A 16,529-nucleotide genomic window follows, 5' to 3' on the forward strand; every position below is an offset into this window, starting at 1 on the left:
AATGTTATTTTGTTCCATAACTTATATTTCAGAAATTCTGGGTTGCTGTGCTGAACAACATTTCTGAAACATTATTTTAGAGTATGTTGGTTAGGGTGTCTTGGGTTTAAATAATTAAAACACTTCTGACATTGGGCTCAATCCTTTTTCTACAAGCAGCTGGATTTCTCAGGATGACTGATCTTCATTCCATTTTATGGAATAATGGCTGTATCGCTTTCCAGTGAAATCAGTCTGGTTGATTTAGAACAGCAGGACCCTTTGAAATCCAGAGCCATCCAAAGGAGTGTTCTGACTGAGAGTGGATCTTTCACTGACACACCTGGGTGTAATTCTTAGTGTAACTTTTTTAACTCTTTGTAGGAGATCAGCTGTTAGCTTACAGATATGTGGCAGGTACACATTTTTGGTAAAAGCCTCCCTAATGCATCCTTGTTGACCTTAGAGGTGGAATATGAACATGTGTTCCTAGAATATCTGTGGTGACCTCAGCGTGCCCATAGAATGTAATGAGGCACCCAGTAACTCAGTTTGCAGAGCTCTGAGACAGAATTCAGCGGTTCCTGCTCTCAGGAGACACCTGAAGTGCTGATCCAGTCTCATTCTGTGTGCTGGGGCTGTTTAGGAATCCCTGCAGCACTGGGAGCTGTCTATACCCAATATCTGGTGATGTGATGACCAGCACTTCTTGGTTCCACTGGCCTGTAGAGAGGCTACACTTTGCTTCATGTCTAGGGGTTTCATAAATCCCTTCAAACCTGGCCTTCCAAGAAAGGCAGGTCCCTTTCTGTTTTCCCTGTGGAAGCAGTTTCTTGGATCCTGAGGCGTTCATGTGCTGGCAGATTGATTATTGAAGCAGGCCAAATTCCTTTGGTAACAGCAGCGTGTTGGTACTGATTTCCAAGAGCGTGCATCACCACCTTTTCACAAGGGCTCCATTAGTTCCCTTGTGATGTTTCCTTTTGGTGGCTGCCCAGAATGAAATATGCAAACAGGGCAGCATAAGCTCACTTCAAAGAATAAGAGCTCCCAGAGTCTAATCTTGGCTGACAAAAAGCTTACACTAGATCAAGCTTTCAGTAATGGTTGCAAACTAGCAAGCTGTGTTGGAACACTTGCAGCTGGGATTCAGCGGGCAGGTAGAGGGGCAGACACTGAGATGTGAGGGGAAATGGGCTCTCCTGTGGCTGAGGGCCAGATAATCAGGACCTGGATAATCAGGATGCTGGTTCTGATCATGTCTGCCGTGGCTGTTCTGTAGAACAGTAAGCTAGGCCTTGAGCTCTGTCACTACAGTCTGTCCCAGTGCCCTGCTAAGGAGGGAAATACTTCATCCATAGCACAGCTGGTCTAAACAGGTTTGGTTCCTGGGAGTGACATGGGTTGGCTTTGGTTCTGATCCATTTTTCCTTTTCTGCTTTGAAGGTGATCCATATTTCTATCCATGTGTGACTTCTGTGTGACTACACGCCCTTGAAACACGTATTTATCTGCTTCACTAAGAGCATGAGCTAGGATTTTTGGAAGTTGTTTAATTCTATTGGGTTCCCTTTCCAGAACCAGCCTGTTTTCATTTCCTTCCACGCTGTCTGGAATTTCTACTTAGAGCTGCAGACAAATGCAAACTGGGAGCAGTGTCTGAGACCCCACATGAGTGTGCTGCCAAGCAGTGGGATCTCTACAGACCAGAGAAAAGGGTCACCAAAAATCTTACGAAGAACCTGAGGAAGTTAGCAAAGGGAAATGCCGAGTCCTACCCCTGGAAAGGGAAAAGCCCTAGGGACTGAACAGCTGGAAAAGAGCTTGGCAGAAAAGATATTGATGGTTTGTGAGCCAGCAAGGGTGCCCTAGGAGGAGAGGAGGTCAGGAGCCTCCTGGATTGCATCAGGAGCTGTGCTGCCAGCAGGCTGAGGGAAGTGATCCTTCCTTCCTTCCTTGCCATGTACTCAGCACTGCTGAGACACTTCTGTGTTCTGAGCTGAGTTCTGAGCTCCCCCGTGCAAGAGAAAGTTATTTTAGTGAGCACTGACTCTTGGTTTTGAGGCAGAGGGAAGAAAACAGAGAAGTCCTTTGTTAAAGTAGCTGGAAGTAAAGGTTGTTGTGGGTACTTTCCCTCACAAACAAGGAGAGATGGGAGCCGAGACCCCTCTTGATCTGGAACTCTCAGTGTTCTGTGAAGAAGATGAAATGCATTGTTCTGTCTCAGCACTGTGAGTCTGGAAAGCTGTGATGATGTGACCTGTTGTGCCTTTTCTCAGAGACTCTGGTGATGAACAGATGATCTTGGTGTGGGAGTGTACCTGGACAGATCTACACAGAAACTGCACGTGGAGTTTTTCTTCTGTTTATTGGAGACTTTTTCCCCCTCCATGTCAAAATTGTTCATCTTGTAGCTTTTGTCTTCTGGGAGTGCACAATACTTGCAAATGGTGTTAGGGAGCCATTAAAACCACACAGTATTAATATATTGGAAAGATAGGAAGTATTCTGACTTAAATATTTCTTAAGTACTGAGGGCAAAGGAAACTACCCTGCTTTAGTTCAGGGATCTTCCTGTGATTGCTGAGGAGTATTCCATAATAAATGTTCTGATGTAGGAGCTGCCTGTTGCTTGCAGCATTGAGCCCGTGGATGCTGGTCTGCATCTTGAAATCATCCCGGGGACACTCGGAGTCCTCGTGCTGCTGAGCTGGAACCTCCCCCTCACCCAGCACGAGCGTCTGGGGAGCCTCCAGCAGCAGCAGCAAACTGGGGAAGGTGAAGAACCTCTCCTTGTGTTTTGTACCAGCTGGTGCTGTGACACTGAACTCCAGCCATGGAATACTGCTGCGAAGGGAAGTAGATGATTTCCTTTTGGGAGCTGTTTTTGGCTCAGTCATTATCCAGAGGGACAGCCAGTATGTTTTCAATGACTTCTTCAGGAAACCGCACCACGGTTTTCCTCCGTCATTGCGAAATTGCGCTTTTGAGCCACGAGACGCTCGTGATTCATAAAGTTACGAATTGCATTTCTTCCAGAATCAATCCGTGCCTGCGCTGGCCGGGGCTGCCTGGGGGAGCCAGAGCTGCTGGGGCTTGTGGAAAGAGGTCCTGACTCTGGGTGGGTGCTTGGCTCCTGGAGCTGACCTGCTTTAGCAGTGACCTTGATTTCTCAGAGGTGTTTGTGTACTCGTGATCAGCTTTGCTGCATGATTAAGCTGGTCACGTGCCATCTCACTTTTTCTGCTAAGATTGCTTTTTGCTGTCTCATTAGCCTTGTTCCAGGGGATCACAGAAAGGTGGAATGCAGGGAATGGGGATGCCAAGGAATTATCCCAAACAAGCTGTAGAGACAAACTGTCTTGGGTACAGTCACAAAATACAATTTGATTCTCATTCTCCTCTGCAGGAGAATTCAATCAGAAAGTGGACTCCATGGCATTTTTTTCAAGTAGGTCCTTAGAGCACTTTGGCAACAGGTTTGGCATCATAAATAGAAGGTTTGAACTTTGCTTATATACATGGGTAACTTTTGTGTTCCTTCTCAGAGAGAATTTTTTTTATGTATTGAACATCCAGCAGATGGAGGCTGAAAAGACAGAAAAATATTCAATTTCCTAGAATTTTAAGAAAGCCTTGTGAAAAAAAAACACTTTTCTCTGAACTGCGTTATTTAGTAGGACATGCTGATTTTTGCTCTGATCATTGAGTTGACATCTTAACTTTAGAACTCATTTCAAGAGACATTCATGGTTCTTAACTCCTGTAATGCTAAAATGTAGGACTGTGATTGTTAGGACTGGATGAGCATTTGGGACATGGTAGAGAAAGGGCTGACTGGAAAATAAATTGAGAATTCTCCTCTTTGTGTACTTTTTTCTGCTTAAATGGTCAAGACACTTAAAATAGTTGCTTTGAAACTATCAAATATAGACAGGTATAAAATAGCACAGCTGAATAGATACTTGATTTCAAGATTTTTTTGTATAAAACTGATATGCAACTTTTGAGGTGAACAACAATTTGTTTTTTGCATTAGTGCACGGTGACTTGTGCAGTGTTCTGGTTCTGAAGCTGAAATGCTGACTGTTGTAGGCATTCTTAAAGAGAGAGAACTGTGATAAAATTAGAAACCCCTTTTTCCTCTACTTCCTTTTTAATTTGTTCATTCCATCTCATCCCAGCCTCATGTCTGAGGTCATCATAGGTGGTCCATGAAATTACCTAATGCAGTAAAATGTGGTTCTGCCAGCACCCTCCCATACAGAGGTGTTCAGGAGCACACTGAGTTTAGCTATAACTAATTTCTGCACATCAGCTGAGGCTGAAGATCATGGGTCTGAGAAATGGCCAGTGACTGGTTTTACTGGAAAATTGAGCTGCAGCAAGCTCCTCCAGCACAGTAACACCATTGATCTGTAGCTGTTGGGCTGCTGGGGGTGAGAGAGATGAAGCAGAGGCTGGGAAAAGGCTGGCACAGGGAGGCAGTAGGGCCTGGCCTACAAATAGCTACAGCTGTGAGTGAAAGCAAATGTGGTTGTGGATTTGATGGCATTTTGTAATTTGGCTTAAATTGGTGCAGATTTAGCTTTGGTCAGTTCTGGTGCCAGCTGGCCTCTTAGTGTGCCTCTAGCAGTACATCCACACAGTCTCAGAAATGGGAAAGGGGCTGGGTTATTTGGGAGAGGGCAGCAGAGGAGTTGTTGGGTGAGATGGACAATGAGCCCCAGCAGCAGTTTGGATGCTCTGGAACAGCAGTGATCCTCTCTCCATTGGGGGTACCAAGACAACGGCTTACCTGACCTTACAGTGCCAGGAGCAGAAATTTAGATAATTGAAGCTTGTGAAATTCTGAATTCTGCTATTCTGGCAGAGCTGAAGAAAATGGTAACAAGCAACTTGGGATTTTTTTTTCTGTCTAATAACTCATGTCTGCATACATGCTTCAGCAGAATTGGTTGTGGTCATGTTGACAGGATTGTAAACTTCTGAGAGTGTCGTGGGAGCTTGTTCTGTGTACTTGGGAAGTTGTGCTGTCACAGGTTGGGGAAGGCAGTCAGGATGCTCCCAGGTGCTCAGCCAGAAATCTGTGTCCAATGGACTTTGGAAGTTTTCTTGTAAGAGGAAAATGTGGAACAGTTTCTAAGTCTTCCACAGTAAGTTTTGCTGAAAAACTTGTTCTGTGACAGAAGTGTGGAAGGGAGGGGCACCCACATGTGTGTAGTGTAGTTGGGAAACAATTTGAGGCTTGAGTTGTAGTGTGGGATGTGGATTTTATATAAATCCTGAAGCCTGCAGAATAAAACAATATTTCACCCCTGGCTTTCAAATGCTGTTACATTGGCAAACAAAACAGTAAGCCAAGCCCAAATTTAGGACCACCCTTGGAGTCAGGCAGTCAGGAGTGAAGGGTGAGTCTGTCCTTTGCACTGTGGCAGAAATTTAACCCTTTCTGGCAGCATCTGACAGCAACTGTGCTCACGGTTGGCATCGTGGGACCATTGTGAGCAGAGGGGGTTTGTGCAAAGTCCAGAGGATGGGTCTGAAAGGAGGTGGTGCCAGAGCTCCCTTCTGCCCAGAGCTTGGTCCATTGGAGATGCACATCCCAGCAGATAACCCTTTGGCTGGATGGATAAAGCTTCTGCACTTTGTAAGGAAATGAATACTTGATCCCTGAGCTGGAAACAAAACCTATTGCTTTTGTCAACTGTGTCTAAACCAATTGTTTTTAAGGTGTTTTTTAAGCTTGCTGGTTTTCCTCCCATTCAGGTTTTTGGAAGTATTTGACCAACAGAACATGAGGCATGGAAGAGTTCTAAGGTTATCAGCTGCTTTGGGCTGAGCATCATCATCTTTGCCCAAGTGGATTTAGGCTTCCAAGACAGGCCTTCAGGTAAAACCTCTTGTCTTTTGCAGTTGGTGCTATTTAGCAGGGAACTTTTCACAGGGTTTCTTCCAACAGTGTAATTATTTGCAGTCTAGAGGATTAAACAGTGAAGATTTGAATTATTTGCAGTCTAGAGGATTAAAAAGCCAATTTGATTAATTTGTACCTTTAACTCGACTTCTTAGACCACCATTAGGTTATAATGTTTTTATTTATGGAATCTGCTGTGCAGAGGTGTTTATTTCTATGGAAATGTTCTGAATTCAGTGGAAATAGGACTTTAAAAGTTTGTGAACTCTAATGTGGTCTTCAACACTAAGACAAGTGTTTCTTGTCAGAAATATTCCTGTTAGGTAGAAGCAATTGGCTGTCCAGGTAACATAACATAAACCTGGTTTAGTTCAGGATCATTCTGACAAATCTCTAAAAACAATTGTGTTGCATAATGTCTTTTGAGAATGGTCATGGTTTGTGTGCAATACTCCATACAGCAGTAACTGGAAAAGGAGAAATTTCCTGTTATTTTTACAGCAAGAGTTAAAAATAGAAACTGACTGTTACAGTTTTTTAAGAATGCTAAATTAGAGATAACTTTTTTGGTTAAAAATATGTAAATATCTGCTTATATTAATGCAGTGACTTTTGTGTTTGGGGGGTTGTTTTTCATTTCTTCCCTAATGTTAGACAGTCCAATGGCAGACCAAAGGATGGACATATCTTCTACAATTAGTGACTTTATGTCACCAGACCCTGCTGACTTGATCTCCAGTTCCCTTAGCACTTCAGGAATGGACTGTAATAGGAAAAGAAAGGGAAGCTCAACTGATTATCAGTAAGTTTGATTTCTCTTGATTTAAAGCTACTGTGCACTAAGAGGAAAGTTCATTATTTAATAATAATAATGTTGATGAAAATAAAGCTGTCATCTCAGTGCAGCTAGAATTGAGGGCTACCACAAGGGGTAAAGCTGAGGAGAAATCTTCTGGCTGGTGGGGGAGTGGAATTAGCACTGATGAAATGTACAGTGTGAAGGCTGATTATATTGACCATTTACATAGGAAATACAATGTCTGACTAACAGAGGGGGGAAGATAATAAATTTGTTGAAAAGTGGAAGCAAAACTAGGAGTAGTTCCTTTTCCTCACCTATTTTTTGCCTATTTAGTCACTTCCTATCCATGTGCTGCCAACCTTTGCCTGGTGAAGCTATTTTGATCTCTCATTTGAATATGAATCTGCACAGTCTCTGGTTTGAGGCATTGGAGCTGCCTTTCTTTTAACCAGCTGGTAATCTTGTAGTGGTTCTCAGCTGTGGAAGGAAAGCCCAGCACCTCTGCTTCAGAGCACTGAGGAGGGGCACAGCAGAGTTTGCCAAACTCCCAGAGCTGGGGTGGCTCCTGCCCTGGGAGCACCAAGAGCAGCCTGCTGACTGTAAATACCTGTGCAAGCCTCCCCTGCACTGGGAATTCACACTGAGTGTGCCACATCCATCATTCATCCAGCCCATTTTTATGTAACTTAGCACAGATTTTATTGCTGGGGGCCTTTGGATTGTTGACAGCTCTTTTTACGAGGAGGGGCAGAGTTTTTAATCCATGCTGAACATCACAAGTAAGGATTTGATTCCTTTTAGGAGAACTTGTGCACTAAACTTTAAATACCTCCCTGGAAAGCACGTGTCCCTCTAGTCAAATTGACTACTACAAAACTGAGTGAACAGCCTCAATCCTACCAACTTCTCTAGAAAGGATTTCTCCATTTTTATTCCTCTGGGTAGGAAGCATTACTCAGGTCCTCTTTTCCAAAAGACAGCTTGTTTTTGTGAGGTATAATTCTGCCCTTTAGGTTTTGTGTTTAGGGTTTTTTTAAATGTGTGAAAACTGTGTTTCCTTGAATCCTTAGTAAAATAAGTTGACTTATTTTGTAGTCATACACTGCATACCACTACTTACTATGTAGTCATGCCACAGTTGATTTTGTGTTGTAAAGTAAATGGTGGCTACTAAATGTTCCTCTTGGAAAGCAGAGCTTAAGATAGATCACCTTTATCCCTCCTTAGATGTGTGTGTATGGGAAAATGTTCAGAAATGCTACTGTTCAACTTCTGCTACCTGTTAAGGATTTTATTCTATTTATAATATTTATTTTATTGTATTTATAACTATCCAAGTGTCCAGTTTGATGCTTCACGTACCAGTGAAGCCAGGGAATAAGGGAGGCAGAACCAGTGTTTAGGGTGGTTCTTTGCTCACCTCTTGAGTTACAAGCAAGAGGAGTCCTCAGCTGCACTTCCAGCTCTCCACAGCAGCTTTTTAGTTCTTTCTGCTGCAACTCCTCCAGGAAAATTCCTGCCCAGGTTATTGCTGTCACTTCAGCAAGGGCTGGTCAAATGCTGTTGTCCAAGACTTCATGCACAGGATTATGAACAATAAATTTCTTTTCTTGGGAGTAATGCTTTCTGTGGAAATATTACACAATGAGAAAACAAACTCCCCTGATGCATTAGTAACTCACCTTGTAGCCCTTCTAGATTTTGCTTTCTGGGGGTTTTTTCACACAAACATCCCAGAGCTAAAGTGCTGTTAAACTGTGAGCATCAGGAGTCAGTGGCCAAGACAAGAACTCAGGTGTGCACACTGGGAGATGATGGAAACATTTAACATGATCATTACGATTTGGAAACTGATCAGAAAGATAATTAGAGTGCAGTGGATAGTAGATGAAAGGCTGCCATGTTGGTTTTTAAGAAGGCTCGTGTCCAGTGTTGAGCAGGAATAACTGGTATGGCTGAGATGAGAAGACTTTTTCATAAGGCTTCTGTGAAACATAACCTCTTATCATGGTAAAGCTCAGTGGTATTTCAGGTCACTTTAGAGTCTTGAAGCGATGCCAGCAGTTAGTTTGCATGTAGAAATTCTGTTTAATTTCCTTGTGATATGATAAAGTCTGTATAAAGTTCAGCTTGGGACTTTAGACTAAAGCAAAATGTGCATCTGTCCTGCTGGGCAAGAATCAAAAACTGAGAAACTTGGGATACTTTATTTTTATTTTTATGTTTTATTTCTGGCCTTAGAGTCCTCTGAAATCCCATTTATCTAACCACAAGGACAACACGCATAAAGCACAGATCTTTCCTTTCTGAAGATGAAACAATATCTCAATGATTTGCATAACATAATTTAGGTTAGTTGTTTTATTAGTTTCTCACGTTAAGTGTAATGAACTGTGCTCTCTTTTCTTAAAAAGCAGAATTATTCTTTCAGAAAGTAGATTAATTTGAACAAGCTTGTTTCTTTAGAAAACGCTCAGTGCTATTGTCCTGTTTTCATTGTGCTTTTCATTTCAAATAGAATATGAATTAGCTTGAGAATTTCAGCAGAAAATGTAAGATGTTGTTCTTATTTCCTATATATGGTGTACTTTATTTTTCTTTCTTTTCAGACTCGATGGCTTTCCTTTTGAGTAAGTATAAATATTTCAGTAATTGGTTTCACTTGGAAAAAGATGCCCAGTGTTTTTTCCCTTCCTTTTGCTTCCATAGACTTAAAATTCACGGGTAGAAATTAAACCAGAGTGAGCAGGCCTAGGAATATCCACTTAAGCACAGTTGTACAGATTTACATAAATCAAAACATTCTCTTCCTAATTATCTTGTCTAAAAAAAGATGTGTAGTCAAGGGCATTTAGCTTTTTTTATCAAGTACAACTGTGAAAAGTTACACTCTCCTCTCCTGCTTAGTTGTGCACATGTGGCTGCAATATTAAATGTAATAAGAGGGATTATTTCTATTCTTCATGCATCTTTCCTTATTTCTTTTCTTCATGTTGAAACAAAAGCAAGCCAGGTATCTACACTGGAGGTTGTACTAATTTCCAGTGTGTCTGGTTAGCTTCACACAGACTTTTGTTCTCTCCATGCATGGGGCCATCTCCAGTGATGTGTTAATTTGGTGTATTACCATTTTCTACCCCAAAATCAACTACTGTAAGGCAAACTGAGCTACAAAACATACAGGCATCTGCATAAAGTTGGGTTTTTTTCCCCCCTCCTCTAGTTAACTGAAAAACATTTTTGTTAACAGATGATATCTTTGAACTGCAGCATGTTTTACTGTCAAACACATCAAACGGTGCCATTTAGTGAGTTCTGAAGGAGACACAACTAATTTAAGAAAATTTTTAATGTTACAAAAAACCACCCAGCTTCCTTAGTCCTTCCAGGTTGTTGTTTTCATGCTGCTATTTTTGTATTTATGGTTTAGAGGTGGCAGGAGTACTTGGTTCTGGCTTTGTGGTAGTTGGATGACAGTCCTGCCAGTGCTGCTGAATTTGTGATGTGTTGCTCTGTTCTGTTTCTGCAGGGAAGGTATGGATACAGATAAAGATGACCAACATGGAAGGTACTGTTGATACAGTCACTGAAATCTCAGTTCTGACACAGGATCCTGACTGTGGATGCCTGTTCTCAGTGTCACTGTGGTCCCAGATTATTGCTTTGCTGGGGTGAAGCAATAATCTAAACAATCTTAGTTTAAACAACATGGAGCAGACAAGCTAGAACATCCCCACATCTGAGGCACAGGGTTATAGATCTGTGCTCTAGAGAGGTTAAATAAACATTCAGATTCTGCAAAAACTGATCTTAAGGAGGATCAGAAGGATGTGAGATGCAGTGAAAGAGTTGGGTTGAGTGCTTTCAACGCTGTAACTTTGTGATGTCGTTTCTCAACAGATTGGAGTACGCAGACCAACAAGGCAGGATAAAAAATGCAAGGTAATGCTCCAAACACATACATTTAAAAGGATTGTCTCTTGCTTTTTGCCATGTATGAATTATCTGTGCATGTTCCTTCTGAAAATACCTTTTTCTAGCTTTGACCTTCCCTTATTTTGCCATATCTTTGCACTGTTCATGTTTTTCATTCAGTTTGCATAGAGTGAAACAACTGATCTGGTGAGTTACTTGGTTTCAGTCACTTCACTGCTGTTGAAATCGAAGCCAGATAAATCTCTGGTGGTGTTACATCCTTCATCTTTCTTCTTTCGACCTCCATAGGTGGGAAAATCACTTTCCACTTGTGAAAGTGCTAGCAGTGAATCTTAATATGGGAAAACACAAACCTGACCAGCGCTGGGTGTGGTTTCTGGCAAGCCAGAAGCTTTTGTGCTGCAACCTTTCCTGTTGCTTATAACGGTTCCTTACCCAAGTAATTCCCATCAGAAGGCTGGAGAAGCTGTGCTGTCCCTTGGAGGAGGTTGTTGTTGGGCAGTGCTGGGTGTCCTGACACTGCCCTGCTGTGTGTGTGTGCAGGGAGGCTCACAGTCAGATCGAGAAGAGGCGCAGGGATAAGATGAACAGTTTCATAGACGAGCTGGCCTCGCTGGTGCCCACGTGCAACGCCATGTCCCGCAAGCTGGACAAGCTCACCGTGCTCAGGATGGCTGTGCAGCACATGAAAACGCTTCGTGGTGAGTTACCTGGGCTTGCAGGGCCATTCCAAGTTGCATTTCCCCAAAGCCACGCTTTGTCTCTCCCTTTTTTTGCCAAAAAAGAGTAAGTTAGCTCATTCTGGGAGGACTCCTCCCCTTTTCTTAGCATCTGATTGCTCACAGCTTACTCATTGATGGTCCAGTAAATACCCTGGTGTGGCTGGGGGAACTTGGGCATGAGAAAAGATCCAATTCCACCATCTGACCTGTTGATCACTGCTGCCAGCTTGCACTGCTGGGGCAGGTGGGGAGAGGGAACAAAGGGCTTGAGGGCAGTGCACAGTTGGTTCTGGTGCAGCCCTGAGCGCTGCTCTAAGCAGGCAATGTACCAAGTTGTTGGGTAGAGAGGCTGGATTGCAGGTATGATATTCCCACAGCACTTCTGAGGTTTTGTGTTTGTACCTTTAGCTCTGTGTGGAAGAGTAAAGAGTGCTTTGAAAACTCAGTTTTGGTCTTTTTCAGCACTTGAAGGGAAACACACAGGTTTGGGAGAGTTGAGGTTGTGAGAAATCCCTGGGTGTTCCTAAAGCTTTGTTTGAGTGAATCAGTGCTTGGGTGCAATTGGTGCTGATGTCAAAAGCTTAAGCCTTCAAGAAATGCACCACTGAGAAAAAAAAAGGGATGCAGCAAATGTTAAAAAAAGATCCTGGTGATTGTTCTCATTTCTAGGAGAGCTGGTGCCTTCAGTCATATTTAACCTCGTGGTTTTGAAAGGCTTAACTTTCCTGCCACTGTCATTTGATGGGGTTAATACTTCATAACACTTCAGTGGTCACTAATTTGACTCTTCTCTGCCTTTGTGAAGGGAATGGAATGAGAAGAATGGCTCCTTAATAAATAGCTGCCTCATTTGTTGCCAGTTTTGGGGTTTTGGCGTTGTAAGATGATGTCATTGTAATGCTGGGTTTTATCTTTGGCTTGGAATGAGGAAATTGATTTGTAAATTCCCAAGTGATGGTTTGTTTACATGAGCTCTATGTTTTACTGAGTTACAAGGAGAAGAAATAGTCTGAATGTTTTTATTCTTTAATATCTTATTTTTGTAATTTCTAATTCTGAGACTAGGCCATAAATCAAAGGCAGCCTTTGGGCTCAAAAATACGTCAAGGAATACTTTTATATCTCAGAGGCATTTAATTTGCATTTCTACCTAATGTGGTATTTGTGTCTTACCAAAAAAGGTTCATCCTTTTTTAAGTTAATACCAACAGAGTTCATGTTGATAATAAAACAAAACCAAATAAGTTCATTTTAAATGAACAACAATATAAGAAGGAGCCAAAGGAAAATTGCTCATTTCAGTGTGCAGTGTTGGTGATATGGGAATTGCTTGTTTGTTTCTTTGTTTGTTTTCTTTAGGTGCTACAAACCCATATACAGAAGCAAACTACAAGCCTGCTTTTCTATCAGATGATGAATTAAAACATCTCATTCTCAGGGTATGTTCCAGCTTTTAATTAAGAGATATTAATAATATGTGACTATAGCTCTCCCAAAGCACACCACTGGTATTTTTCTGCCTTGTATCTCAGCTTAAAGATGTTTTGATTATGGAGGATAATTAAGAAATCTGGAGACTGCTTCACAGAGTCAGTGAGTTTAATGATGACTAGCATTTCTTAATTTAAGCAGAAAGATTGAAGAGGGTGATTTAGATGGGAAGCATCAGAATCTTCAGTTATTGAATGTACAAACCCAAATCACAAGAATTGTCTCCTTGCAGTCTTGCTGCCCTGGGTTCCCTTGCCATGGTTTTCAGTGCACAGTGATACAATGAACACCTTTTTATTGAGGTCACTGATGTAACATGACTGAGTCTGGCTGCCTGTTGCTACACTGATTTACAGTGTAGTCACTAGTTAAGCTCTTCCAGTGGCCCTGTAATTGCTGAAGCACTGCAGTGTCCAGGTGCAGCATAGGCAGAGTTTAATTTCTGCAGCATTGTGACTCTGAAGATACATAATTGGGGCCTATTCCTGCATGCTTGTGTGTGACTGAAAGACAGTACTTTGCAAATAGGAATTAGTTGCCTCCAGGCACAGAAATAAATATCCAGGTTATGGCTGGTTTCTAAAAGAGGAGCTTTTATAAGTACAGTTAAAATAACATTTTAATTTGAAGGCATTATTAAACATAATCATAATATTATTGGACAAGACATGGGTTCTTTCTTCTCATAAAAGTTATTTTACATTCTGGGCACAATGCCCAGAATGATGCCAAAAATGTTTGCAGATGCAAAAAACCCCTTCATTGTAATTTCACATTTTTCCTGTTGACTCAGTTACCTCTAAATGTTAAGGCAGCTCTCCTAGTGTAGAAATTCTACTGTACACCAAGTGTTTTTAAAGGTTATAACGATGCAATGAGGATGTATAACTTGGGATTTGACTTTTTTTCCCCCCACCCCCAATTAGGCAGCAGATGGATTTCTTTTTGTTGTGGGCTGTGACAGAGGAAAGATACTGTTTGTTTCAGAATCTGTCTTCAAGATCCTCAACTACAGTCAGGTATTCTTTTCCATTTTAAGTACATTAAAAGATTTGAGAGCTTTTTGATGGTTATGCCTTTATCTGGGTATAAGAAGAGTCTGTCTTGAAAGCTGAGAGGTGTTGCAAAGAGAGAAAGCTTTTCTCTGCTATGTCTTTAGAGAAGATTGTTTCTGGTTTCCATTCAAAGCAAGGAGGTGAAAAGGAACTAAATTTAATTCACTGATAGATGCATTCTGCTCAAGGATTTACCCTCAGGCTTGCAAAAGCATTACCTAGTTGGGAGTGTAAGCAAATATTGGAACATCGGTCTGGGGTTCTTCCAGTAGCTTCCCATGCATTTTTCAACTTAGCTTTCCTTTTATCTGTTCTGGTTTTGCTTGCATGCTTACTGATGGAAACTGGAAAGCAGTTACACCAAAGCCAGGTTTTTAATATATGTTCAACATAAGGCTTAACTTGGACAATGCATTGTGTAAATGATCTTCATTCTTTCTGTCATCTGCACTCCTCATCAAATTAAAAACCTCTATTGGCTTCAAAAGTTTTTCTCAGCCAGCTTTTAGTTAGGTATATACTAAATCTCTATTCATATGTGAATAATGAAAGAGAACATTTGCAATTGGGATTTTGTTCACTCAAATGTGTGGTAGAAGAAATAAGACGGAGTAGAAACCAGAATATTGGGGGGGTAGGAATTGAGCATGCCAGTTCTGCAAAACTTGTACTGAAAACGATGACAGAAATTACTGTGTAATGTAGTCATAACTTCAATACACAGAGAAGAACCTTCCATCAAATCATAGAATCATAAAATTGTTTGTTTGGAAGGGACCTTTTAATGGTCATCCAGTCCAAACTCCCTGCAATGAGGCTGGATCTGGATGTTTGATATTCCTTGGTTGCACCTATATGCAAAGGGATTGTTCATACTGGATGCTAAAATGAAGAAAATTTACTGAGCCATTATTTTACTTTTTGACTGAATGTTCAATCTCTACAGAATGATTTGATTGGTCAAAGTTTATTTGATTATCTCCATCCTAAAGACATTGCCAAAGTGAAGGAGCAGCTCTCTTCTTCTGACACCGCGCCACGAGAAAGACTCATAGATGCAAAAAGTGAGTGTTAAATTTTGGGGAAAATGTCATCTAGAGTCACTGCTGCTGGGGCTTTGCCTCTTGTCAGATGTGAGGGAATGCTCTCTGGAATGTCTCTCAGGCCAAGGAAGTTGTAGCTTAAAGACAGGAAGAAACGATAAAAAGAAAAAAAACACGTGTGGAAGGGGTACCTGGAAGCTGTTTGGTTTGGCATGCACTGGCACAGAGACATTACTGGAACTGGCTTCACCTGTGAGGTGTCCTCTCTCTTCCAGAGAGAGCATTTGAACATGTGAAGCCTCTGTTCTAATCCATCATTCTAAATGTCAGAATACTCTCAGTATTATCTTGGTGGTCCTTAGCTGTCAGCCAGGCTAGAGGATTGATTTGATTTATCTGCTTATTTATTGCTGACTGCCATCAATGACCCAGCCTTTCTCTCAGAAGGTTTTTAACTCTGGAATCATTTCCTGCCATCTCTCTTAGCTCTGTTCCACTCTGGTATTTTAAAGTAATTCTGTATCTCTGCTGCTCTTGGGGTGAGTGGGTGTTTAATTCCCTCTCATAACAAGAGTCTGCACTGCTTAAGTGGAAGGTGGTATCTTACAACTGCAGATTTCCAGGTCATTAAGTCTCATGCTTGTCAGGAGCAGAAATCTCCTGGATCTCAGCTCACAGAAGCCACCAGCTCAACTTCAGGAACTGAAGTTGAGAGAGATCATTCGAGGGCAGGGAGCCTGGAGGCTTCAGCAGAATCAGCTGAAGTTTTTTTCTGGCTCCTGGTTTCATCGGTTGTCAAGCATGAATATCCAGTGCTGCCTCCTGGTTTGCTTTTTTTTCTTTTTTTTTGTATGCCTTTGACAAAGTTAGGGCAAAAATAAATACTATGAATTACAGTCTTCCCATCTGCTATGATAGACGGATTGGTAGAATTTCAAGAAGTCATACTGGTGAAGAGTATGAGGATGTATGCACGTATTTATTTTTGTCTTGGCATGAGTAACTCAGCACAGCTTGTACTCACACCATGGTGCAGCAGTTTGGAGGGCATGTGGTGCAGGGCAGCCTGACCTCCTGGAGATCACCTCACTCCAGGGGAACTGTAAGGGAGCCACACTTCTCACTCAGACACTGGAATTGCTCTCTTCCTCCTTATGTTAAAAGCTCACAAGGCCTGGGAAGTTGATGTTGACAGCTGCCTGATTTTACATATCCCTGTGCAGGCATGGCAGGGGGTGGAAAAGTGGGATTTCAATCCTCCATCAGCCCTTGGAGCACTGGCCTTGCTGATACCTGTGCTCCTGGTGCATGCCATGGGAGCATTCCATGGCTTCCCAGAGCCCTGCTGGCACCAGGGGGATGGCTTCTGGTCGGTTTTCCCATGGAAAAATAATCCACTGTGGGAATATGGTAAAGGTCAGGATTTGTTGTCAGGGCATGTCCATGTGCACTTATTTCTGCAAGGCAAGAGAGACTTCTGAGACATGACTGGAGGTCTTGGGGATTTGCAGTTCCTGTGTGGGTCCCTGCTACCTTTTTTCCTCCTTCTATCCCTGCCCTGTCATGGGGCTCTTTGGCTCTGTG

At 42.0% G+C, this 16,529-nt stretch overlaps 1 protein-coding gene across 14 annotated transcripts in view; it reads left to right on the top strand.

The window, feature by feature from the left end:
- The window catches only part of BMAL1 (basic helix-loop-helix ARNT like 1), a 48,244-nt gene that overhangs the window by 17,770 nt on the left and 13,945 nt on the right, over positions 1 to 16,529 (top strand). For 7 of the 14 annotated variants that reach the window (XM_058829175.1, XM_058829178.1, XM_058829171.1 and 4 more), the window contains exons 2-10: positions 5,749 to 5,872; positions 6,551 to 6,698; positions 9,308 to 9,328; positions 10,228 to 10,266; positions 10,599 to 10,640; positions 11,178 to 11,335; positions 12,716 to 12,795; positions 13,774 to 13,866; positions 14,849 to 14,966. In XM_058829175.1, the coding sequence (XP_058685158.1) occupies positions 6,559 to 6,698; positions 9,308 to 9,328; positions 10,228 to 10,266; positions 10,599 to 10,640; positions 11,178 to 11,335; positions 12,716 to 12,795; positions 13,774 to 13,866; positions 14,849 to 14,966 (691 nt within the window). In that variant the 5' untranslated portion in view covers positions 5,749 to 5,872; positions 6,551 to 6,558. The remainder of the gene's footprint in view (positions 1 to 5,748; positions 5,873 to 6,550; positions 6,699 to 9,307; positions 9,329 to 10,227; positions 10,267 to 10,598; positions 10,641 to 11,177; positions 11,336 to 12,715; positions 12,796 to 13,773; positions 13,867 to 14,848; positions 14,967 to 16,529) is intronic. The other 7 variants (XM_058829177.1, XM_058829176.1, XM_058829179.1 and 4 more) reach the window with 4 other exon arrangements.

The sequence above is a fragment of the Poecile atricapillus genome, chromosome 1 (assembly GCF_030490865.1).
Source record: "Poecile atricapillus isolate bPoeAtr1 chromosome 1, bPoeAtr1.hap1, whole genome shotgun sequence".
NCBI classification, from domain to species: domain Eukaryota; kingdom Metazoa; phylum Chordata; class Aves; order Passeriformes; family Paridae; genus Poecile; species Poecile atricapillus.